The sequence below is a fragment of the Myodes glareolus genome, chromosome 3, assembly GCF_982192425.1.
Source record: "Myodes glareolus chromosome 3, mMyoGla1.1, whole genome shotgun sequence".
Classification (NCBI taxonomy): domain Eukaryota; kingdom Metazoa; phylum Chordata; class Mammalia; order Rodentia; family Cricetidae; genus Myodes; species Myodes glareolus.
This window is the reverse complement of record NC_142028.1, coordinates 64886981-64912456: the sequence shown is the minus strand read 5'-3', so window position 1 is coordinate 64912456 and position 25476 is coordinate 64886981. Positions and strand designations below refer to the sequence as shown.

The 25476-nt window shown below is 43.3% G+C and overlaps 1 protein-coding gene across 4 annotated transcripts in view; it reads right to left on the bottom strand.

Moving 5' to 3' along the window:
- The window catches only part of Kpna6 (karyopherin subunit alpha 6), a 31085-nt gene extending 5979 nt beyond the window's left edge, over nt 1–25106 (bottom strand). Inside the window, exons 1-10 of one of the 4 annotated variants that reach the window (XM_048434283.3) lie at nt 24981–25106; nt 11426–11559; nt 8122–8214; nt 7669–7768; nt 6082–6176; nt 5045–5176; nt 3007–3095; nt 2270–2369; nt 1822–1985; nt 1429–1507 (exon numbers count right to left, since the gene is read on the bottom strand). In XM_048434283.3, the coding sequence (XP_048290240.3) occupies nt 1429–1507; nt 1822–1985; nt 2270–2369; nt 3007–3095; nt 5045–5176; nt 6082–6176; nt 7669–7768; nt 8122–8214; nt 11426–11559; nt 24981–24984 (990 nt within the window). In that variant the 5' untranslated portion in view covers nt 24985–25106. The other 3 variants (XM_048434281.3, XM_048434284.3, XM_048434282.3) reach the window with 3 other exon arrangements.
- Between the last annotated feature and the right edge of the window lie 370 nt (nt 25107–25476).

Genomic DNA, 25476 nt, shown 5'->3' with positions numbered 1-25476 from the left:
CTTCAAAAAATGATATATAGACTGTCAATTAGCACACAAAATATGTTCAACACCACTATCAACAGAGGAAAAAAAAATCAAACCATGAGACAGCACTTTATTCTCATTAGGATGGCTGTTATATAAAAACATCAGAAAATGAGATATTCTTGAAAGAGAGTGAGAATCTGGTGCTGGTAGAGACATAAAACAACACAGCAGTTAAGCTCGTAAAATTAGCATAAATTACCATGTTATCTAATCTCTTTTGCATATACATGACCAAAAAGAAAAGCAAGCAGAGACTGGTAGCTGTATACCAGGGTTCATAGTAGCATATTATGCATAATAGGGAAGAAGTTAAAGCAACATAAATGTCCTCAAGATGGATGAAGGGGATTTAAAAAAAAATATTTATTTATTTATTATGTATACAATGTTCTGTCTGTGTGTATGTCTACAGGCCAGAAGAGGGCACCAGACCTCATTACAGATGGTTGTGACCTACCATGTGGTTGCTGGGAATTGAACTCAGGACCTTTGGAAGAGCAAGCAATGCTCTCAACGTCTGAGCCATCTCTCCAGCCCCAATGAAGGGGATTTTAAAAATACAGTACACACAAACACTGGACTATCATTTAGCCTTACTAGGAAAATTCTGACACATGCTACATACAACATACATGAACCTTAGACATTATGCTAAGTAAGCCAGACATAAGAGATATTGTGTGACTCCACTTATAATGAAGTGTCTATAGCAACCCAATGGAATAAACTACACAGCAAGAAAAATGAGAGCACATGCTAACTCATGGAGTTTAAACCACACGCTACTAACTGAAGAAATTCAAAAAGGAAATTAGCACAATATTTTACTTTTCTGTGACAGGACTCTGTTGTATTGCTTAGGCTGGCCTCAAAGTCCTGGGCTCATGTGATCCTTCCCACCTCAGCCTTCCCAGTGGAAGCACCATTCTGTTGCTGGTTTGTAGGAATTTTCATATTTTTGAGCTTTTGAGATAGGCTTTCATATAGTTGAGGAAAGGCTTGAACTAGCTGACCCCCTAAAAGCTAGGATTACGGGTGTGTGTCACACATGGCTCAAAAGTTTAACATGAGGTTAACACTAGGTGATATCTATGGGATCCTAAAGGTCTAGAAAGCATTGGTGGAGCCAACAGCTTTCAGTATCTCAGAAGGATTATAGATCAGATGTAACTCTCTCATCATGATCAATTAAATCTAGTCATTCCCTTGAGCTTTCTTTTTACGAGCACCACCTGGATGATCTGTTCAGAGAGCGACAGTGCTAAAACTACTTTACTTAAAGCCATTCATTCTCTGCTAGATCATGAAGCCTCCCATTACCAAAGAAGACTTTTGTCCACAGGTTTGTTCTCCCATAGTTAGCCCGAGTTAAGATCCTATCTTCCTCTTCTTCCTTACCTGGGTCTGGATGTCATCACCAGTGACAATATTACCCACAGCTCTCAAGGCAGGAGACGCCACTTTGTAATCGTTGTGCCTACAAAGGAAGAACAGGTCCTCAGTAGTGAAGCAACACATCATATTCAGCCCTGCTGAAGACCAAGGCCGGCAGCATTCCTCACAGCTCCAGACACTGAGAGGTCAGCAATCTGCTGTTCATAGCTTTTTTCTTTTGTTTTATGAGACGGTTTCACTCTGAAGCCCAGGTTGTCCTTGAATTTGTGATTCTCCTGCCTCAGACTCCAAATTCTGGGTTTATAGGCATGCACCACCCTGCCCATCTTACGACAGAACTCTTTGAACTTGGTGAAGCTAGGGAAACTTTTACCCTCTTAATCTGAAACAACTCACATCAGAAGTTCTACCAGTCTTCGGCAAACTCCAGAGTCTATGACTGCCTGGATCTTCTCATTGGGACCATCAGACAGGTACGAGAGGGCCCAGCAAGCATCTGCCAGCAAATCTGAGTCGCTGCTGAAGAGTAGGCGAGACAACACAGGCAAACACGGAGAGACCTGTTGGGAGCAGAGTGAGGAGGACTGATAGCAGGGCTACAGCAGCACTGTCACTGAGTTCATCCTTGCCACCCCTTCCCAACACGCAATTCTAGAGCCTGGGAATGTCATCAAACCTGCAGGCCCACCTTTGCGCTTTCCTACCAAGGCACACAAGGCGGCCTGCTACACTGGCAAGTGCCTTTTAGTTTCACATGATTTGAGATTCTCAGGGATCTTCCCAAAACTTAAAGACTTCCCATAATGAAACCTGGTATCACTTATGGCTAGCAAGTAGCTCTTACCTTTGCAAATTCTGGAGGAGGGGTCTTCCCTCGGCAGAGGTTTGACAGGGCCCAGACTGCATTCCTTGTCATTGTCAGTCGTGTGGACTTAGTAAGGAGTCTGAAGGAAACAACAAAGCCATAACAAAGCCACTGATGTTCTAGCACAGTGCTGTTACCAAAAAACCCTAGAGGCAAACCCAGACCCCAAGACTCTTTTGTTCTTGAAAAAAGGTCACTGTGTAGTCCTGGCTGCTCTGAAACATGCTATGGAGACCAGGCTAGACTCCCAGATGATAGGACTAAAGGTGTATTTATTTATTTAATTTTTTTTTTAGGTTTATTTATTTATTATGTATTCAGTGTTCTGTCTGTATATGTGCCTGCAGGCAGGAAGAGGGCACCAGATCTCATTAGAGATGGTTGTGAGCCACCATATGGTTGCTGGGAATTGAACTCTGAGGACCTTTGGAAGAACAGCCAGTCCTCTTAACCTCTGAGCCATCTCTCCAGCCCCCTGTATTTATTTTTGAGATAAGGTTTTTCTGGTTAGCCTTAGTTGTCCTGAAACTCGGTCTGTAAGCCTGGCTGGCCTGGAACTCAGATGTGCCTGCTTCTACTTCTGAGTGTTGGGATTAAAGGCGTGTGCCACTACACCCCAGTTCAGGGTTTTACTATCTTAAGGAATTACCCCCCAAATATACTGCCATTTAGCCACCCCACAGATGCCCCAGGTGCAAATGATTATAATTACTCACGTTAACAAAGGATTAAGGATGGAACAATTCAAGACGTAATCTCTGCAAACCGAACTGTCTCCAGCTATGTTTCCCAGAGCCCAGACTGCCTGAAAAGGGATGATGGAACTGTCACTCACAGAGCCTGGTAGCTTCTATGACTAGTGGTTGCTTTTTTCCTCCTCTCGGTTTTTTGAGACAAGATGTCTCTGTGTAGTCCTGGCTGTCCTGGAAGCAGTTCTATAGACTAGGTTGGCCTCTTTTTTTTTTTTTTTTTAAATATTTATTTATTTATTATGTATACAATATTCTGTCTGTGTGTATGCCTGCAGGCCAGAAGAGGGCACCAGACCTCAATACAGATGGTTGTGAGCCACCATGTGGTTGCTGGGAATTGAACTCAGGACCTTTGGAAGAGCAGGCAATGCTCTTAACCTCTGAGCCATCTCTCCAGCCCTAGGTTGGCCTCTTGAACACCACACCAGAACCCCCACCCCAGTGCTGGGATCAAAAATGTGCGCCACCACTGCCTGGCTTCTGTGACAGTGTTAGGGCTTGACAGCAAGCTCCAGTGATCTCCCTCCGGAAAGCTTTGCTCTATAAGAGCTTTTCCCCAGGAGGCCCTGGTTTTGTGGGAGAAGATAGGCTGTCTTCTGAACTGAAGTCAGAGACACCAAACTACACCTCCTCATCCTTCCTTTAGGAAAAGAGAAAGTGGCTGGGTGGTGACGCACGCCTTTAATTTCTGCACTCGGGAGGCAGAGACAGGCAGATCTGTGAGCTCAAGGGCAGCCTGGTCTACAGAGTGAGTTACAGGACAGGCTCCAAAGCTACAGAGAAACCCTGTTTCGAAAAACAAACAAACAAAAAAGGTGGGGGGGTGATCATAAAGATTGGATGCTTCCTTCACCACAGACCTGATCTACACCAGGAAAAGAAGACCCTACCACGGTTTTCCATTTTTGTGAAACTCATTTTCATATAACCGGAGAATCAAGCCTTCTCCTTTTCTGGAATTTATTTACTCATTCATTCATTCACTTTGAGGAAGGGTCCTACTTGCAGCCCCTGGCTAGTCTGGAACTCATTATGCAGTCTCGAATCCAGAGATTATAGACAGCACCACGCCCAGCGACCTCTTCTCTCCATGTCTATGACATGATCAAGAACCCATAGGAGAAATCAAAGTTGTATCTTCACCTCAACGGTGTGGCGTCTTTTCCAACAGCACCTTTGGTACTAAAATTATAAAATTTACCTCACACTAACAACTAATCCTCTGACACCAACTATGTGTCTGATAGTGTAATTCAATTCCAACACTAAACTCTGGATTTAGCACAGATGCCATAGGTCAACTCTGGAGAACTGAACTCATTTTTTATTTGTGTTTACTCAGTTTATCATCAAGGATGTGACTCATGAAAGGCCAACTGGAACAGACGCGCAGGACAGCGGGGAGGGAGTGTGACAGCACATAGCTTTTATGACCTCTGCCACCTTCCCACACACAGATATGCTTACCATCTGCCAAATTCCCATTGTTCAAGTGTATTGATTTATATTTATTTTTAAATGGGCTGGCCTTAAGCTTGCTATGTACCCAAAGATAAACTACATTCTCTAGCCCCTCACTGTTCAAGTGTTTTCATAATCCAATCTCCAAAGTATTACACCTAGGTTAGAGAGATGTGATCTAAGTTTTTACCCAGTAATTCTGGGCTTGTCTATGGCAGGGACTAAACCCAAAGGCTACCTAGCTGCCCCTTTTACTTAACTTCATTGCACAGACTGAGGCAGTTCCTCTGGGGCTCTGTAAGTAAAAAGAGATACTCTGAAAACTGACCTGTAGAGCACCACTGGAAGACATGGGAAAAAACCTGAAGACACGTTTTTTTATTTTTTGTTTTTGAGATAGGGTCTCTCTGTGAAGCCACAGACATCTGATTGCCTTACTCCCGAGTGCTGGGATTAAAAGCATGCACCAATGAACCTGCCTTCAATAGAAATAATTATATTGTCAGTATCATCAAAACTTTAATCAAATCTTGAACATTACCTGTTCTTGCACATCTTCAAAGTCTGAGTTAAGCAGCTCTATAAAAATGGGGACAGCTCCTGCTTCAATGACAATTTTGGTCTGCTGAGAGGTTCCAGAGGCAATGTTAGTCAGAGCCCAGGCAGCTTCAAACTGAAAGTGAGATTAGGCCACAACTGAGAGGTCATTCCAGACTGAGCAACCTACAGACACATGCCCCAAAACAGTCAGTAAAGAAACCAAAACCAAACATGTCTTTGCCCACCATCCATTAAGCTGTACTCTGAAGAGAGGCGATGTGCATACCGGAGTCCTGAACTAACACCTATGGCTTACTTTCTCATTTTCTGAGCTTCAGTCTTTTTGTTTCTGAAACAAGGATAAGAATGATGGTGTGTTCTTTCTCCCCCTCCCCCTCTTCAAGGAAGGTCTGTAGCCAAGGCTGACCTTGAGCTTTAGCCTCTGTCCTTTACGTGCCAGAAGTTCAGGCATGAGTTACTGTACCTGGTTGAGTTGGCTCTCAACCTTCTCTTTGCTGTGTCTCTAACAAGTTCTAATGGACTTGCTCATTAAATGTTTCTGGGGAACAAAGACCCAGAGAGGCTGAGTGACTTGTATCAGGTCCTAGGTTAGAGGAGCACTAGATCCTCTGCTATATAATAAATATCACAGTGTATCACATTCTGGAATCTCTGAAATAAAAACTTCCTTCATGGGTTTTCTTTCTCTCTCCACAATGTGTGTCCAAGGTCACACTGCCAGGTCTGGTGGAAGGGCCTTAACCTAAAGAGCCATTATTTTACCGGCCCTGAGATGGTTTTCTTTTCAAAGAAAAAAAAAAAAAAGACACTCACAGTGTAGACTTAGGTGGTCTCAAAAGCAGAGATTTGTTTGCCTTTGCTGGTTGCAAAGATTGTGCTACCACTCCTGGCCCTAAAACTGTTTTGGAGGAAGATACTTCAACTGATCGCTTCCCTTTATTACTCTTCCATTCCCGTAAGATATGCCTGCAGGAGCCCACTGTCAGTCCACTCAGCTTCTCTGCCTGAGAGCTTTACCTGTAATGTGCAGTTCTCGCTCCTCTTCAGAAACTCCACAAACCGGTCAACTACTCCTGGAGTGTTAATAACTTCATCGATTGGAGGACTTGGCTCTAGAGGGAGACAGGAAAGACACAAAAAGTCAGAAGAGCTTTGCTGATTCATTTGCAGTCCTGGATGCTTCTGACTACTCTGTTGTTTTTGTTCTATCTTGATTTTTGCTTTTATGAAATAGGAGTTTCTTTGTGTAACAGTCCTGGAACTCACTTTATAGACCAGGTTGGCCTTGAACTCACTGAGATCCACATGCCTCTGCCTTCCAAGTGCTGGGATTAAAAGGCGTGTGCCATCACCACTTGGCAAATAAATTTTTTTTTTTTTTAAGTTTTTTGAGAGAGGGGTTTCTCTGTGTCACTGTCCTGGCTGTCCTAGAACTCTGTAGACTATACTAGCCTCAAACTCAGAGATCTTCTGGCCTCTGCCTCCTGAGTGCTGGGATTAAAGGTGTGAGCCACCACTGCCCACTGACTACTCTTACAAACTGCCTTTTGCTCATCTACAAACTATAATACCTTGTCATATCACAAGTATAAAGGCAATCCTAAATTAGGTACACTCAGCTGTGGCTTACCAAATGTAAAAACAACAGAAAATGAGTGAGAAAAGGCCAAGGAACGAGCAATCCTGACCCACACATTTCCCTTCTAAGGAAGATCATTGCTCTTTTCTTGGGAGGAATGTTCAGTATAATCAAGCAAGCGATACTAAAAACCAGCGGCAGAGCCTTGCACATCTGATACACTGAATATTTATAGAGCAATTCTGTGTACTAGGTACTGATGATAGAGTATGAACAAAGCCAAAGTCCATGACTCACAGACCCTAACATGCAAGTGAAAGGTAGGCTGTTAGAAAGCAGTAGTAAGGACTTTATCATGACAGGGTTTCACTGTGTAACCCAGGTTGGCCTGGAACTCACAAGAGAACCACAGGCATTTGCATCGTCAGTGCTGGGATTAAAGGTGTTCGCCATCAATGCCAGGCTGTAAACCCAGAACTGGGGAGGTCGAAGCAGAGGATCTTCAAGGCTAACAAGACTATCATTAAAAAAGAAAAAAAAAAAAAAAAAAAAAAAGAAAAAAGAAAGATAGAAGAAAGAAAGAAATCTTTATCTGTAGAGTCTTCTCCAATACACTTTAGTGGAGTCAAAGGTCAGGACAGCTTCATTAAGAATGTATTAAGTGGGGGCTGGAGACACAGCTCAGAGTTAAGAGCAGACACTGCTTCTGCACAGTGTTCTCAGCACTTATCCCTGTCAAGTGGCTCATAACAGATTGTAACTCCAGTTCCAGAGGATGTGACATCCTTTTCTGGCCACTGTGGGCACATATACTCACGTGGCATACACACATAATTAAAAGTGGGAATGTGCTTGGCTTATTCAAAGGAAATCTGGCCAGGAAGGCTACAGTGAGCAATAGGTAGGTAGGTAGTTCAGAAAAAAAAAAAAAAAAAAGAAAGAAAGAAAAGAAAAGGAAAAAAAAAAAAAAAAACACAGGAGGCCAAATCACACAGCACTTCTCTGAGGCGAACTTGGCTTTATACCTTTGGAGAGGAGTTTCCGGAATTTCTGTGTGGTTGCTAACTGCAAGTCAGAATCATCAGAAAATAGCATCTCCACCATCTCTCTTGTGATCACACTCTCCTAGAATATAAAACAGGTGTACGACCTTGTGGTTAATACTAATACCAGATGAGAGCATAGAATCCTACATGGCTTCCTGCTTTTTAAGATCCTCAAGTAAGAGGATGGTATAATAGATCCAGGAGGGGGTTCTATTTCACCCAAGTCTGCTTCAAGATATAACATTTTAAAGTGATTCTTAATCTGTGATATACCCAATGACTTCCCTGAATGTTACAGGTATTTGCATCCTTGTTTAAATGCTTAAGCTGACTGACCACAAAAAGGAAGAGATTAACATGATTGCAAAAATACATACATGGCCACCTGATTCTATTCTGAGGACAGCTGTGCCTGTGCCTTGAAGGGCTTACCCCAGTTGTAGAGCTCACGTAGGAGTCCATCAGCAGACTATCAAACATGGCGGCCTCTTCATTAATCAGCTCCACATTTCTCCGTTTAAAAAGCTGAAAAGCAAAATGAGGAGACAGAGCTAGCACTACTCACAAGCTGAAGAAAGAATAACAAGAAGCTAGATTATGATATAAAGACAAAAAATAGCATGGGAAAATGAGGCCAAACTTAAGCAGATATGAAAGATATTCAGTTTTACTTTTTTCTTTGGGGATTTTCATGACAGGGTTTCTCTGTGTAGCCCTGGCTGTGCTAAAACTCACTCTGTAGACCAGGCTGGCCTTGAACTCAAAAAAAGTTACATAACGAAACCTTAAAGCTGAGTGAGATCTGGTCCTGCAAGTGCGGGATTGTCATAGGGACACATCAGTCTTTGTCCAAGGCACATGCAGCACAGAACAGTCTCCAGAGAGCAGAAGGCTGGAGATGGTGGTACAGAATATTTTTTCACTCTGTGAAGATGTGTCACTGTGATTGGTGTATTAAAGAGTTGAATGGCCATTAGCTATGTAGGAAGTGGTTAGGTAGAATCTGTGGGGACAGACTGGACTCTAAAAGGCAGAGTTTGGGAGAGATGAGGTAATAAGTCAGACAACAGAATGTAGATTAAAATAAGTGGGTTAATTTAAGTTATAAGAGGTAATAGGACAAACCTAAGTTAAGGCCAAGCTTTCAAAATTATAAGTCTCCAGGTTGTTATTTGGGAGCTGGAGGTACAAAGACTTGCTACAAGATGGCTCACTTTTCCTCTTGAAGGGGACCTGGGTTTGGTTCACAGCTCAAAATGGTCCAAGTCTGCCAGGCAGCACTGGGCACGCCTTTAATCCCAGTACTTGGGAGGCAGAGGCAGGTGGATCTCTGGGACAGGCTCCAAAACTAGAAAACTCTGTCTCGGAAAAAAAAAATTCAGTTCCAGGGGAATCCAGTGCCCTCTTCTGCAGACACCAGAAACACCCAAGGTACATCACATGCACAAATACATGCAGGCGAAATGTTTGTACACATGACATAAAAGTTTTTGTTTTGAAGTCAGGGTCTTTCCATGTAGCCCTAGGTAACTTGAAACTCTCTTAATTCTTAAAAACATAAGGTGGCCCAGAATGACTGTTTAAGCCTCTTATGACCAGACCCAGACCACTGACTAGAGTGTGTGCAGTACGAAAGGGCACGAAGATACTTGTGAAGGGAGTGTCATTTTCTTAGTTGTGCAGTCACTGGTAAGTTGTCTAGGTGTCACTAAATAACTCCCACTGATGTTTCTGCAAATATCCCTAATTAAATTCAGTGAGTTACAAAAGGAAAAAAAGACATGAAACTAAGAGGACTTATTGGGAAGAAAGGATTCAGGAGGAACAGAATAAGAAAAGTAACAGAATAAATTGATCAAAATACAACAGGTACACATATGGAATTATCAGAATAATCTTCTGTTTTGATTTTTTAAGACAGGGTTTCTTTGTTGCTCTGGCTGTCCTGGAACTTGCTCTGTAGACCAGGCTGGCCTCAAACTTAGAGATCCACCTTCCTCTGCCTCCTGAGTGCTGGGATTAAAGGTGTGCGCCAACATAACTGACATGAATAAAAATTTAAAAAAAAATTTACTTAGTGCCAGATCTCATTACAGATGGTTGTGAGCCATCTCTCCAGTACTCAAGAATAATTTTTTTTTAAAAAGCATTTAGATTGAAAAAAAAAAAAAACTCTGTGTATTGTGTGTGCACAAGTGAGTTAAAGTATATCACACGCATGAAGGAGCCCAGGGAGACCAGAGAAATGCATAAGATCTGTTAGAAGTAGAATCAGTCAGGTGATGGTGGCGCAGGACTTTAATCCCAGCACTTGGGAGGCAGAGGCAGCCAGATCTCTTGAGTTTGAGATCAATTTGGTCTTCAGAGCAAGTTCCTGGGCAGCTAGAGACAGAGAAACCCTGTCTCGAAAAATAAAAACAAAACAAAACAAAACCCAAAACCAACCAAAGAACAAACAAACAAACTAGAGTTACACATGTTTATAAACCACCATATAGGTGCTAGAAACTGAACCTGGGTTCTTTGCAGGACCAGTAAATGCTCTTCAACAGCTAACCCATCTCTCCAGTCCTAATAAATTTAAAATTTAAAAGATGGTTCAGTGGGTAAAGCACTTGCTGAACAAATGAGGAGCTGAGTTTAAATCTCCAGCACCCATATAAAGGGTAGCTGCAATCCCAGAGCTATTACAGTAAGATGGGAAACAGAGATGGGCTGGCATATGCATCAGTGAACAACACAAAGCAAAAATCTGAATCTCCTTTAGTCTCAGAGAAGGTGGAAGGTGAGGGCAGATATTAGAGGCTGTCTTCTGACTTCTAAATGCACGCCAAAGCACATACAACTTACACCACAATCAACAAACCAAAAGACCAAATAAACAAAACCACAAGGAACAAGCTAGATCTACAATGTTAGATAAAAAAACGATGCTTGAAGGCTAGAGGCAGTATTGCACACCTTTAATCACAGCACTTGGGATGCAGAGACAGGCAGGTCTCTGTGAATTTGAGGCCAGCCTGGTCTACAGAGCAAGGTCCAGGACAGTTAATGCTCCACAGAGAAACCCTGTCTTGGAAAACCAAAAGGGGCTAAGAAATTGGATTTCTCTAAGTTTCCAAAAATTCTTTAGAAAAGGAACCTGAAGGGCTGGTCAGTCAATGAAGAGCTTGCAAAACAAACATGAAAGACCTGAGCTCAGACCCGAGCACCCACGTGAGTTAGGGTAGCAGTACACATCTATAACCCCAGCACTTAGGAGGAGGCAGGATCTCTGGAGCTCACAGGCTAGTCAAGCCCATCAGTGGGCTCCAGGTTCGAGACAGGCCCTGACAAAAAAAGGCTAAAGTGGAGAGCAACCGGGAAAGACTAAAATCATCTCTGGCCATCACGTGCAGACGCACACACACTTTACACACATGCATACCTACCTTACAAAACAAACAAACTGAGCAACTAGCCTGTTAAATCAATAAGCTGTATTTCCCTAGGCCGCTGGTTCTCAGCCTTTGGGTCATGACTCATTTGAAGATTGAATGACCCTTTCACAGGGGTCGCCTAAGACCACTGGAAACCACAGATATTATGATCCGTAACAGTAGTAACATTACAGTTATGAGGTAGCAAAGGAAGTTTTATGGCTGGGGGTGGCGGCATTAGGAAGTGAAAAGAGGCCAACTACAGAACCGGCTGGCTTCCCTGATAGGTGTGTTGGAGAACACTCCAGTCAACTTACTTGTTGTTCCCGCTTCTGTTTCCGAAGCTGAATGCCCTCTTCCTCCCTCCTTCGTCTCATTTCCTCAGGGTTTAAGGCGTTGTTCTTATAGCTCTTCATTCGGTAATTGTCTTTCCCTGGGCTTGCCATGGTCTCTAGAAGGGAAGATATTGTCAAGAGTGAGGCATTTCCTTTCCACACATGAACAAAATGAGAACTTCAATAAAGAGAATGTATAAGATGGCAAACAGGTGGTGATGGTGTATGTCTTTAATCCCAGCACTTGGGAGGCAGAGACAGGTGGATCTCAGTGAGCTCAAGGTCAGCCTGGTCTATACAAAGTGAGTTCCAAGACAGTCAGGTCTGTTACAGATATACCCTGCCTCAAAAAACAAACAAACAAACAAACAAACCCAAAACAAACTCACAAAAACACTCAGGAGGTGGTGGGGCACACCTTTAATCCCAGCACTCAGAAGGCAAAGGCAGGCAGATCTCTGTGAGTTCGAGGCTAGCCTGATCTATAAGATCTAGTTCCAGGACAGGCTCCAAAGCCACAGAGAAATCCTGTCTCGAAAAACAAAAACAAAAACAAACAAATAAATAAAGGAATGCAAACAAGTTCTGGGCCTGAAAAAAAAAAAGGCAGAGGTATCTCTGGTTTATTCTAGAAAGCAACTAGGAGAGCCTTAGAAACCCACTCGGCGGGCTGGACAGATGGCTCAAAGGTTAAGTAAGAGCACTGCTTGATCTTCCAAAGGTCCTGTGTTCAATTCCCAGTAACCACATGGTGGCTTACAACCATCTGTAATGAGATCTCGTTCCCTCTTCTGGCCCGCAGGCATGCAGGCAATCAGACTACTGTATACTCAATAAATAAATCTAAAAAAAAAAAAAAAAAAAAAAAAGAATCCCACTCAGCAAAGCAAAGTACATAGAGATTTCTTTTCTTCAAAGGAGGATGGGGGTATCCAGCGGCCCTGGAGAATCAGCTCAATGGTTAAGAGCATTTGTTGCTCTTGCAGAGGACCCAGGATCAATTCCCAGAACCCATATGTTGGCTGACAACCATCTTTAACTCCAGCTCCAGGGGATCCAGTGTCATAATCTAACCTCTGGATATACCAGACACACATGCAGGCCAAACACTCATACATACAAAGTAAAACTAAGCCACACATAACAAACAAAACCCAAAACTAACAAGACTAACTGGGAGAGACAATTTAGTGGTTAAGAGTATGTGCTGCCCGGGAAGAAGGGAGGGGAGCACAGAATATATAACTCAATAAAACAATAAAAAAAAAAATAAAAAAAAAAGAGTATGTGCTGCTCTTGTGATGAACCCAGGTTCAGTTCTTAGCACTCACATGATGGCTGATAATTATCTGTAACTCGAGCTCCAGGACATCTGAAGCCTCTTCTGACCTTTCCAGGCTTTTGCACATGAGGGGCATTAGGTATAAACATATACACACTAAAAATAAAAAAGGGCGGGTGGTGGCAGACGCCTTTAATCCCAGCACTTGGGAGGCAGAGGCAAGTGGATCTCTGCAAATTCGAGGCCAGCCTGGTTTACAGAGTGAGTTCCAGGACAGCTAGGACTAAACAGAGAATCCCTGACCCTCCCAAATAAATAAATACATAATTAAAAAAAACAAGAAAGCAATATACCAAGATGGTTCAGGAGATAAGGGTTCTTGCCACCAAGCCTGGTGAGCTAAATTCCATCACCACTTGAAGGACAGAATCAACTCCTGTTGTCCTCTGACCTCCACATAAACACTATGCCATGTGTGACACACACACACACACACACACACACACACACACGAAAGTTTTAAGGACCTGCGATGGCTTCTCCTATGGGTCACTGAACAGGCAGAAGCAAGACTACTAAAGGCAAAGCCCTGTGGAAGGCCGTCCTCTATTACCTGATACATAGTTTTTCATGATTGAGCCTATGCTGTCCCAGAGGCTGTCCTCTCCTTTGAGCACAGTTGACAGTTAAACTGAAATAGGAACCACATTGCTTCTTTAGTTACCATGGTGATAAGTAACTATCACAAATATCTGCTTATGACTTCACTGGAGAAGCAGGCAAGAAAGAATAGAAGGATGAACATCTGCAGAGGTGCATGAGAAAACTTGTTTTTACCCCAAAGAGGATACTTTATCTGTTCTTATCCTTATTTAAGAATGTCCACTTTAGCCGGGTGTTGGTAGCTCACGCCTTTAATCCCAGCACTCGGGAGGCAGAGGCAGGTGGATTTCTGTGAGTTCGAGGCTAGCCTGGTATACAAGAGCTAGTTAGTTCCTGGACAGAGAAACCCTGTCTTAAAAAAATCAAAAACCATCCATTTTGGGGCTGGAGAGATGGTTCAGAGGTTAAGAGCACTAGTTGCTCTTCCAGAGGTCCTAAGTTCAATGTTCAATTCTCAGCAACCACATGGTGGCTCACAGCCATCTATAATGGGATCTGGTGGCCTCTTCTGGTGTGCATGAAGATAGAGCACTCAAGCACATAAATAAATAAATAAATCTAAAAAAAAAATTGTCCACTTTATCACCAGGTGGTGCCGGTGCACACCTTTAAATCTAGCACTCAGGAAGCAGATCTCTGTGAATGAGAGGCCAGCCTGGTGTTTTATAAAGAGCTCCCAAAAACCAGAGTTAAACAAAACAGTACAAAAAGCTAACAATATATAACCTTTCTTCAACATTCATACTCACTAGACACCAGAGTTTATTCCTAAAACAAGAAACTTGTGGTTTTTTTCTTTTGTCCTCTTAAATGTGGCAAACTTTTCATTACAAGTTCAAGTACCAACCGACATAGGAAGTCCCTAAGAAAGAGCTATGTAACTGTTTTAACTAGAATGATGTGGCAGACATTTTTTCCAAGTCTCATAAGCCTGATGACCTCAGAGTTTGATTTCCAGAACCCATATAAGGGCAGAAGAGTCGACTCCACAGTTGTTCTCTTACCTCAACCTACAGACATAACCATACTTAAAACAGAAAAAGACTGGGGATAGTATTTGCCCAGCATTTGTGAGGGTCCCAGTTCCTGGGTATTATTCTCCAACAAACATCCAAAGCAAAAAAGAGGAGAAACACTAATGTAAGGTGTTTAGGAATCTGTGTTGACATAGTCTTAGCTTTTCAGTTCAGTTATGACTATTCTCACATGAAATCACTAGGAGTGGCTGACTTTCATTCCTAATGCTGTCTAGATTCCTGTCTCTTTTTCCATTCCTATGCCACTCTAATGCAGACATTCATAATCTCTTCTCTGAATATCACAAGACCTTCATCAACTTCCTCATCTCTCCTAACATCCAAATTTCTTTTCTTTCCCTTTAAGATTTATTTATTATGTATACAGTGTTCTGCCTGCAGCATGTATGCCTGCAGGCCAGAAGAGGGCAGCAGATCTCAGTATAGATGGTTGTGAGCTATCATGTGGTTGCAGGGAACTGAACTCAGGACCTCTGGAAGAGCAGTCAAGTGCTCTTAACTTCTGAGCCATTTCTCCAGCACACTCTCAAATTTCTGAAAACAGTCTGGTTCATTTTTAGCTCACACAATGAAACTTTTTGTAAAGGCCATTGATCAAATCAAGCACAAAACGCTAAATTCAACAGACATTTTCTTTTTTATTTTTAGAGACAGAGTTTCTCTATGTAACCCTAGCTGTCCTGGAACTAGCTCTTGTAGACCAGGCTGACCTTGAACTCAGAGATCCACCTGCCTCTGCCTCCCTAGTGCTGGGATTAAAGGTGTACACCACCACTGCCTGGCCATTTATTTTCTTTCTTTTAATCCTCTTGATATCATTCAATCTTAACAATCATCTCCATTCTGTACTACTCTTTGCTGTTTCTGTTTTGTCTTAGCTATCCACCACTCCTCTTTTCTCTAATTCTGGCTACTATTTCTTCTGTTCCTCCACATTAACTTCATTTGCCTTGAGCTTCTCTTTTGTATGTTTCTGAGGTCTGTACAAGCCAAACACAAACTTAGAGCTGTACTCCTAGTCCCAGACACAAACACACTTCTTTTTGAGATAGGGTCTTTCTGAGTAGTCAGTCCTGGTAGTCCCAGAACTCACCTGGTAGGCCAGGCTGACCTTGAACTCAGATCCAGCCTTTTCCACTACTGGTATTAAAAGACTGAACCACCATGTCCAGACCCCATTCTTTTTAGTCTAATCTCTACAGATTCAGGATCTACTTGTTTCTATGGTTACTAGCTATCTAGAGATAAACATCGATAATGAAACCTCATTCCCAGACTTCACCCTCAGAGCTCTTTGCTCTATATTGGCTTGTCTTTTGGATGCCTTCCCTTGGAAATCAGAGATATCCCAAACTGTCTAAATTTAAACGCATCCCAGTATTACCATCCATTCTGCTGCTCAAGTCAACAGGCCCAGCACACTTGATCCTCAGCACCACTCAGCTTCAGCCACCACATGAAACCAAAAACCTAGCCCAATGACTCAGATTCTTAACTTTTGTTACTATTTGCCACCCCAGCCACTGCTATCATCATCATCTCTTTAAAGGACTACCACAGTACCTAAAGAATCCCCAAGTGACAGGGCACTGAGAGCACTGGTCAAGGTGCTTACAACCAAGCCTGACACCCCAAGTTGACTTGAGTTTAATCCCTAAAAACCTACACAATGAAAGGATGAACAAACCGTATTGTAAACTGTCTTTCTGACCTCCACAGCTGTGCCACGGAGCACCCATACTCACACCCATAAGTAAATAAACATAAGAAGGTCTAGAATTTTATTACACATGACCAGAAATGTTTACATACTAGGAGGAAACAAGCCAGGCGGTGGTGGTGTGTGCCTTTAATCCCAGTACTTGGGAGGCAGAGACAGGCAGATCTGAGTTTGAGGCCAGCTTGGTATACAAAGTGAGTTCTAGGACAGCCAGGGCTGTTACACAGAAAAACCCTGTCTGGAAAAACAACAACAACAACAAAAATCAAAACAAAACAAAACAAAACGAAATGAGTAGACTGTAGGATATACAGATAAATGTAAATGTCATAAAACTGGAAAAATCAATAGGAAGTCTTGCACGCTGATCTTCCGATTAGGATTTTAGAGGCGGATGAAGTCCCTGAGAAGAGTACTGACAAGATCAGGTATGTGTTTTAGGAACAGTGACACAGCACCCTGACCAAAACAAAAGGGAAGGCAGAGAGGATACTGGCTTAAGAATTTTTGAATCACTAAAACCTCTACGGTTTAAAAGTGTGTTCTTGTTTTGAGACAAACAGCAACCGTATATGGTCCAGGCTGGCCTCCAACTCATGAGCCCTCTCTGCTCAGTCCATTCATTCATTCCAAGACAGGGTATCATTGTGTAGCTCTGTCTGTCCTGAAGCTCAAAGAGATCCACCTGTCTCTGCCTTCTGAGTACTGGGATAAAAGGTGTATGTCACTATACCCAGCTCTGCTTCTTCTTTTTTCTTTTTTTTTTCTGGCTTTTGAGACAGGGTTTCTCTGTGTAACAGTCTTGGACTTCCTGGTACTAGCTTTGTAGATCAGGCTGGCCTCACAGAGATCCAGGTTGGGATCAAAGGCATGTACCACTACCAACCAGCCTCTTGAGGATTACAGGTATATACCACTATACCCTGCTCACAAATTATTTCCTCAAATCAGTATTTCAGTGAATCTTCATCCACAACCTTAAAAATAGTACTATTGGCTGAACATGTTGGCATAAGCTTTTAATTCTAGTAGTGGGGAGGCAGAGGCAGCTGGATCTATTTGAGTTTGAGGGAAGTCTGGTCTATGTAAAGAGTTTGAGGCCAGCTAGGGCTACAAAGTGAGGCCCTACTTCAAAAAAAAAAATTGGTTTTTTTTTTTTTTTTTTTTTTGAGGCAGGGCTTCTCTATGTAGCCTTGGCTACATAAACAGCTCTGGCTATATATAGACCAGGCTGGCCTCGAACTCAGAGATCCTCCTGCCTCTGAATGCTGGGATTAAAGGTGTGTACCACCACGCCAGGTGAAACTATGCCTTAAGAAAAATCTACACAAAGCAGCTCAGAAGAGACTGACGTGACAGCATCATGCAGTGTCAACTGCACTATAGAAAAGCAAACAACTAACTAGTACCTGACTAGAGCATTAGCAGTTAAAAAGGTTCCATTATTTGCAGCCAAAAACAAGCTAAAAAATTTGTTTCTCAGTGGTTAAAAGCACTAGCTGCACTTCGAAGGCCCCCAGGTTCTATCCTTAGCACCCATATAGTAGCTCACAACCACCTGTAACTCCAGTCCCAGGAGATCTGATACTCTCTTCTGGTCTTTTTGAATACCAGAACAAGTGACACACAGGCATAAATACATGTAAGCAACACACCCATACAGGTAGCATTAAAAAAACAAACAAAAAAAGCTATTTTGAGCTGGGTGGTGGTGGCAGCGCATGCCTTTAATCCCAGCACTTCAGAGGCAGAGCCAGACGGATCTCTGTGAGTTTGAGGCCAGCCTGGTCTACAAGAGCTAGTTCCAGGACAGGCTCCAAAGCCACAGAGAAACCCTGTCAAAAAAAAAAAAAAAAAAAAAACCCAAAAACCCAACATTTAGCTATTTTGGCAGTTCAAAACATTACGGAGAGAGCTTCTCTACATCTGTTTCCTATCGCTAATTCTGGGTATAATTCTAGGCTGTCCTTGAGGTTCTGATCTTCCTGCCTTCATACACTGCTGGGATTACAGATATTTGCCAACATATATGACAGTCTAAGGATCAGCTCAGGTCTTTGTATGTTCAAGGCAAACATTCTGTCAGCTGTGCTACATCCATGGCTTAACAGTCAAAAAAGTTATTAATTTATATGTATGTAGGCTAGGGTATATATGTAGAGGTCAAACACAATCTATAGGACTTGGTTATCTCCATGTTCCATGTGGGTCCAGGGATCAAACTCAGTTCTTTGTGTCTGGCAGCAAGCACCTTTATCTGCTCAGACATCTTGCTGGTTCTACACTCCACTTTTAAAACTACTTATTATTTACAAATTATGCCTCATAATCTCAGCCTTGCTAGTGGCAATTTCAGAAACAGGCTTGTTCTAGAACACTGCCCTTAACAGCCCATATTCTGGTAACAACTATACTGTGTCTACTAATAGTCTATTAATAGTCATAGCAATGGGATATGTTCTGAGAAATGTATCCTCAACAGATTTCATCACTGTGAACATCACAGAGTCTACCTTACATGATCTTATTAAGGTGGCATATTTTAATACACACCTAGGTTATATTGTATAGCCTATTGCTAACAAGATACAAAGCATGTTACGGTACTGAAGAAACAAAATGATTATCTGTGCATCTAAAAACAGAAACAGGAACTACCAGCAGGGATTCGGACAAGATGGAAGAGCCTGCAGATATTCAGGGCACAGTCACTGTGGGTTCAATTCCCAAACTCAACCCCAAGCTTCAAGATCCTCGCCATGATGATCTGGCCATAGGAGAAGCTGGGGGTAGTTCTGAAGAGACCCTGCTGCACTCCTGACTCTGGTCAAGCCATAGTAGCTGGAAGACCAGACTTATGCATCAGAGGATGAATGGCCAGCCACTGAGAAAAGTACCTGTTCCTGCCACAGCTGTAGCAGGAGTCCTTAATTCAACTTCTGAGTACCTCAATCAATGGATACCAGAGGATCCGGACACATGGGAGGACTTCTAGGCATAGAGTTCAATTCTGAGCCCGCAACTCCCGTCAACATAGCACAGTCCAGGCCCAGGTCGTTAATCTCAGTATTTTGGAGACTGATGATGCAGGCTAATCTGCATTAGTGTCAGAACACTTTGTCCATATACTTAGACTGTTTCCAAACAAAACATTGATTTAGTATTGTTAGTATTGTTGTGCTATAAAAAACAACAACCACACACAGACAAAACCCAGAAAACAGTTCAGCAAAAAATAGCGCAGCACACAGAATGCCCACTGTATAAGACCCAGTAAGACTAGACACTGGCGTTAGAGTTGCTTCAGGTGAGTTAGTAGTGAATTGTGATCTACAAGAGCTAGTTCCAGGACAGGCTCCAAAGCTACAAAGAAACCCTGCCTCGAAAAATACAAAAAAGAATAACAACAACAAAATAAACTTAGAAAAAAAAAAAATCAGCCAGACATTGGCATTGTGGTATATGCCTGAAGCACAATTAATAAAAACTCAGAGACAGAAACTGGGGCTCAACCTGAAGTACCGAAAAGCAAAACAGGCAGTCACTGGGTCTTACCTCTACCTCAGTCCAAAATGGCGATCCTGCCTCCAGGGATCTCTCTCTGAATGAGACTGAGTGCGAGAGCTGTCTCTTCCCATTTTATAGTCTCTAGTTCTGGGATTAAAGTCGTGTACTGCCCAGTGTCTATGGCAACTAGAGTAGCTACTGGGATTAAAGGTGTATGTTATCACTGTCTGGTCTGTAAAGCTGACCAGTGGGGCTTGTTTTATTCTCTGATTTTCAGGCAATCTTTATTTATTAAAGTACAAATGAAATGCCACTGCCTTTAATCCCAGAACTCAGGAGGCAGAGGCAGGCGGATCTGCGTTCAAGACAACCTGGGCTGCTATACAGAGAAAGTCTGTCTCAAAAAACCAAAACAAATCATTTTTTCCCTTCATTTTTACACTATAAACTTTAAAAATTTAAACAACTTTTCGACTAATTTGCATTACCATCTTAAAATGCAAACATAGTATGTAGCTGTGTAAAAATGGTCTCTTTATAATCTTTTTCTCTTTTTGAGACATGGTTTTACTGTCTAATCCAGGCCAGCCTTGAACTCATGGCAATCCTTCAGTCTCCAAGAACTGGGATTGTGGAATAAAAAAAAAAAAATAAAAACTTTAGAATTTTTTTTTTTATTTTTATGTGTGTGGACATCTGTATGTGTGTGGTGGCCACAGATGCCTATAGATGTGGTCACAGGCCGTTGTGAGCTGCCTGATGAGGAGTCTGGGAGTTAACTGAACCTAGATCCTGTGTAAGAATAAACACTGAGCCATCTCTCCAGCCCTAAATGTTTTTGTTTTTTCAGCCAAGTTTGGTGGAGCACAGTGAAAGCTGAGGGAGGAAGACTGTGAGCTCCAGGTTACCTGGTGCTACAGTGTAAAGCCTTATCTCAAAGCAAAACAAAAACCCAAGAAACCCAAGATACAACTTTAATCCCACACTCGGGAGGCAGAGGCCAGCAGAATCTCTGTGAGTCTAGTACATTCTTGGCAACCATATACGATATGCGATGTCCTTAGCTTTTTTTCGTTTCTTTCTTTCTTTCTTTTTTTTTCTGAGACAAGGTTTCTCTGTAGCTTTGGTGCCTGTCCTGGAACTCGCTCTGTAGACCAGGCTAGACTCGAACTCCCAGAGATCCACTTGCCTCTGCCTCCCGAGTGCTGGGATTAAAGGCGTATCCACCACTGCCCGGCTGTCCTTAGTTTTGTTTTGTTTTTCAAGACAGGGTTTCTCTGTGGCTTTGGAGCCTGTCCTGGAACTAGCTCTTGTAGACCAGGCTGGCCTCAAACTCACAGAGATCCACTTGCCTCTGCCTCCCAAGTGCTGGGATTAAAGGCACACGCCACCACTGCCCAGCTGTCCTTAGTTTGAGATAGTCTTGCTATATATAGTTTAGGCTGTCCCAAAGACACTCTCACATGTTAGGATACTACAGGCCAGTACTGCCATACCCAGCTGAAACTTTATTACATCTTTATCTGTTTATTTACCTATGCATTTTCTTGTTAGGTGTGTAGGCGTTTTGTCCGGGCTTCTGACTCCCTGAGTCTGGAGTTACAGAGTTGAGCAGTGGATTTTACACTGTCTTAAGATGCTATGTGGGGGGGCTGGAGAGATGGCTCAGAGGTTAAGAGCATTGCCTGCTCTTCCAAAGGTCCTGAGTTCAATTCCCAGCAACCACATGGTGGCTCACAACCGTCTGTAATGGGGTCTGGTGCCCTCTTCTGGCCTGCAGGCAGATACACAGACAGAATATTGTATACATAATAAATAAATAAATATTTAAAAAAAAGAAAAAGAAAAAAAAAAGGAAAAGAAAAAAAAGATGCTATGTGGGTGCTGGCAATCAAACCCCAGTCCTCTTAAAGAGCAGCTTATGCTCTTACCTGCTAAACTGTAATTCTAGTCCCATATTTATTTATTTATGTATTTATTTATTTATTTATTCTGTGTTCATGAAAAGGGAAGTGTATGCACGTGTGGGGGTAACAGACAATTTGTGGGTCCCAAGGATTAACTCAAGACATTAGGTTTGGCAGCAATGGCCTTTGTTTTCTGAGGCATTTCACCCAGCTCAAACTTCAAGACAGTCTTGTTATGTTACCCAGGCTCTTTCAATTGTTGGGCTCAAGCAACCCTTGCTTCACCCTTCTGAGTAGCTGGGACAAATGATGCAAGCCACCATGCCAGGCTAATGACTTCAAACTTTTAAAGAAATCATTAAGATTGACAAAAGTTTCTTCAGCTACATGTTCTCTAGACAAGTGGAGTTTTTTTTAGCTTCGTTATAATCTTACAGATTTAATCATAATTACAATTTGCTTCTCACTGAAGCCATGTGGTACATGGCTATTCAGGACTATTCTATTCAGGCTATTCAATACCCAGACGACCCACAAAACAAGAACACAAAAACCAAACAACATTCCCCCACCCCTCTCCCAAGAAAATAAAGGCACAGACATACACAAGAGGTCACAAGAGGTCTGCTGAGACTGGGAGCAGAGCTCAGCAGTAGTGTTCCAGAGAACCTGAGAGTTAAGTGAGTTAGTACGCAAAGTACTTGGAAGGGTGCTGGTCACCTAGCGCGCTCCACAGATGCACAGTTTTTCTTGATCTTTTCTGAAACTCTCATTCTTTGGTAAAAACTAGTTTAAAAAGAAATTTGCAAACCTTTTTTTTTTTTAAATGCCAGGAAGTCAGTTTTAAATAAGAAAGGTTCAGTTGGGTGATGGCGGCACATGCCTTTAATCCCAGCACTTGGGAGGCAGAGGCAAGGGGATCTTTCGGAGTTCGAGGCCAGCCTGGTCTACAGAGCTAGTTTCAGGACTGCTAGGACTGTTACACAGAGAAATTTTGTCTCGGGGGAAAAAAGGTTCTTCCAAGTCTCCAGATTTCCCTTCAGATCTAATCAGCTCAAATCAACCACTGCACAGGACAACAGAATGACAACGATTGGTTTAGAGGTCACATTTTCAAGACCCACTCCCTGGATGTTCGGAGAAAATGCCAAATTCCAAGACAGCAGGACAGTAGGAATGGTGATTAGTCAGCCACACCCACTGGAATTCAAGTGGAGGAGATCGTTGCTAGTAATGACCAAGAGCAAAGCAGTGTCTATAGCTGCTTCACCAGCACAGGCAGTGGCTGGCATTCACTATAAAGGTCTATTAAGAGAAGCACAGTATAAAATATAGTCCCTGGGAGAGTACGCAGAAGAGGCACTAGAGCAGACTCCGGCTATAGTATAACCAGTATCCAACGGGCCTCGCTTATTAGCCTTCACTACTTACCTAATTGTCTCAAAGCATCAATTCACTGTTGTAATGGGGATTACCCAAATTACCTAGGATTACACACTGTGATTAAATATATCCTTACTTTAGTCTGATCACTGAAGTTAAACTAGCTCCTCCTGACTCTATGTACTAAAACTCTTTCTGGGACTGTGGTCAGGTCTCCTTGCACCAAAGAACTTTCACCTCACATTCTAACATGGAAAATACTAACTTTAACACCTTTCTTATTTTTCCTTTTTTCTTCTATGTAGCCCAGGCTTTCTTTGAACTCAGAGACCCTCCTGCCTCCGCCTCCCAAGTGCTGGGATTAAAGGTTTGTGCCACCACTGCCCGACTCCACCTTAAATCTTGAAGGCTGCTGTGTAGTAAAGTGTGGAAGAATCGCGCTGCTGGCTAGCTTCATCATCTTCTTTGATGTTGTTTTTCAATCTGTAAAACTGAATCTCACAGATCACTCCTGTCCTTCCAGGGCTCCAGGTGGGCTCCTAAATCATTCTTAGACTCTCCAGAGGGTTCTGGAGGGGAAAGGACTGTTATTACTGAAGGTGGGGAAGAGCGCATTGCTATCTACGGAGCAGGCAAGGCTCCAGATACACCCTTTTTCTAGAGAAAAGCGCAGAACACAGGCCTGTTGCAGACTGCTAGATACCTTCCATATGAGATTGTGTTTGTACATTAAGTCACTGGATGAGATGTGGGAAGTGTGAGGCCAGATCTGATTCGAAAATCACAGGCAGGGAAAATAATGTATGTTTCCCTAGGATCAGAGAGCATACGAAGTTTCAGAAATGCATTTAGGCGCCACTCTTAAAATTGGCGGGGGTCAGCCACTCACCCTTTGCCTTTTCGGTTTCATTCAGACTGAAGATTTCCACCTGGACCCATAACAAAACACCTTCACAACTTTATGTAGGGTTAAACCCGTCCCTTCCTTCCTCCAGCCCACCACTAGGGGGCCAGGCCACAAAAAAAGCAGCATTTAAAGCCTAGAGCTCAGGACCGAGCACTCAGTTTTAATCACTGTGTGACCTTGGATAAGTTACTTTACTACTCAACGCCTCAGTTTCCCCTTCCGTAAAACAGGAACAACAGCAGCAACTATCCCACTAGACTGAAATTAGGTTAAACAAGACACATTAAGCACTGACAACAGTGCCTGCACATACACTTAACAAATTTAAACAGATTTTACTGACAGCAATAAATTACCATGCCGGTTTTGTTTCTGAATTCAAAGACTTCACCATCTACTCTTTTGGGCAACGACCTTCGTATCTAGATAGAGTCTTCTTTTACAAAAGATCAACAGGTCTCTCTTTCCTCCTAACCAGAGTTGGCCCAGAAACCTCAAGTCTCTGGCTTGTCTATGCCAAGAAATCTTAGCTTTGGGCTTTCTAAACACTACGAAGCCTGTCACCAAGTCTAGCCGAACCAGCCCATTTCTGCGCCGACTGGGACATTTTCCTGGCCTTCAAAGGCCCAAGCTGTGTTGGACCCGGCCTGCCCTTGGTTACCGGTCCGGAGCTGGCCTGCCCTGCGTCTCCTCTCCAGAGGACTCTCCCCTCTACGTAAGCCAGGTAAGACTTCACCTCGCTCCGAAGCGCCTCGGCCAAACGCCCAGGGGGGCAGGCTCCCCGTGGTGGCGTCCAGGCCCGCCGCCCTGAGCCCGCTCCCCAGTTCCACAGCAAGCACAGGGCGAGCGGGCCGGGCCCTGCCTACCGCCGGGAGGCACGAGCTCCGGCCCGAGGCCACCACGTGGGCACACCGGGGGCGCTAGGCATCCGGAACCCGTCCCGGGGGCTGCTCCCCGTGCGGCCCTACGCCGGCCCGAAACTGGCCTGAGGGGCACTCCCGACCTGATTTCTCCTCCCATATCCATCCGGACGCTCCCGACATCTGCTTCAGACTGGATACAGGCTCTCGCCAGACCCCGGCTCCCCAAGACCTCAGCCCGAGCACCCATCTGCCGAGCTGCCTCACTCACCCATCGCGGCTCCGCTCGCTCAGACTTGGCGGCGGCCGCAGCAGTAGCTTCAGCGGCAGCTTCGGCAGACAATATGGCGGACCTGCGGGACGGCGGCCTGATAGGGACAAACATTTTACTCCGTACTAAAACGCGTTCTTAGCCCTCACGCCCCCTTCCCTCCTGGAGATGGGCGGCTGTTTAAAGCGAACCACAGCCACTAAAGGCGTCAATTAGGAACAGAACAAACAAGGCTAGAGGAAGACTAGAAGGGATATATACTGAACAATGTGTCAAGCTCTCAGCTGTTTTTGTTTTTATTTCTTCTTTATGGGGAGGCTTCCTTTCCCAGAAAGATATTCCTTTTTTTTTTTTTTAAATAAGCCCATATAGAACTGAATAAAGAATCATCTAGAAAGGGGAAGTGATTTGTTCAAGGCTATGGAGATAAGGAAAATAAGTCAAGATTAGACTGGAGTTTCTCGTTTTTGTTCATTGGAGACAGGGTCTCTCTCTC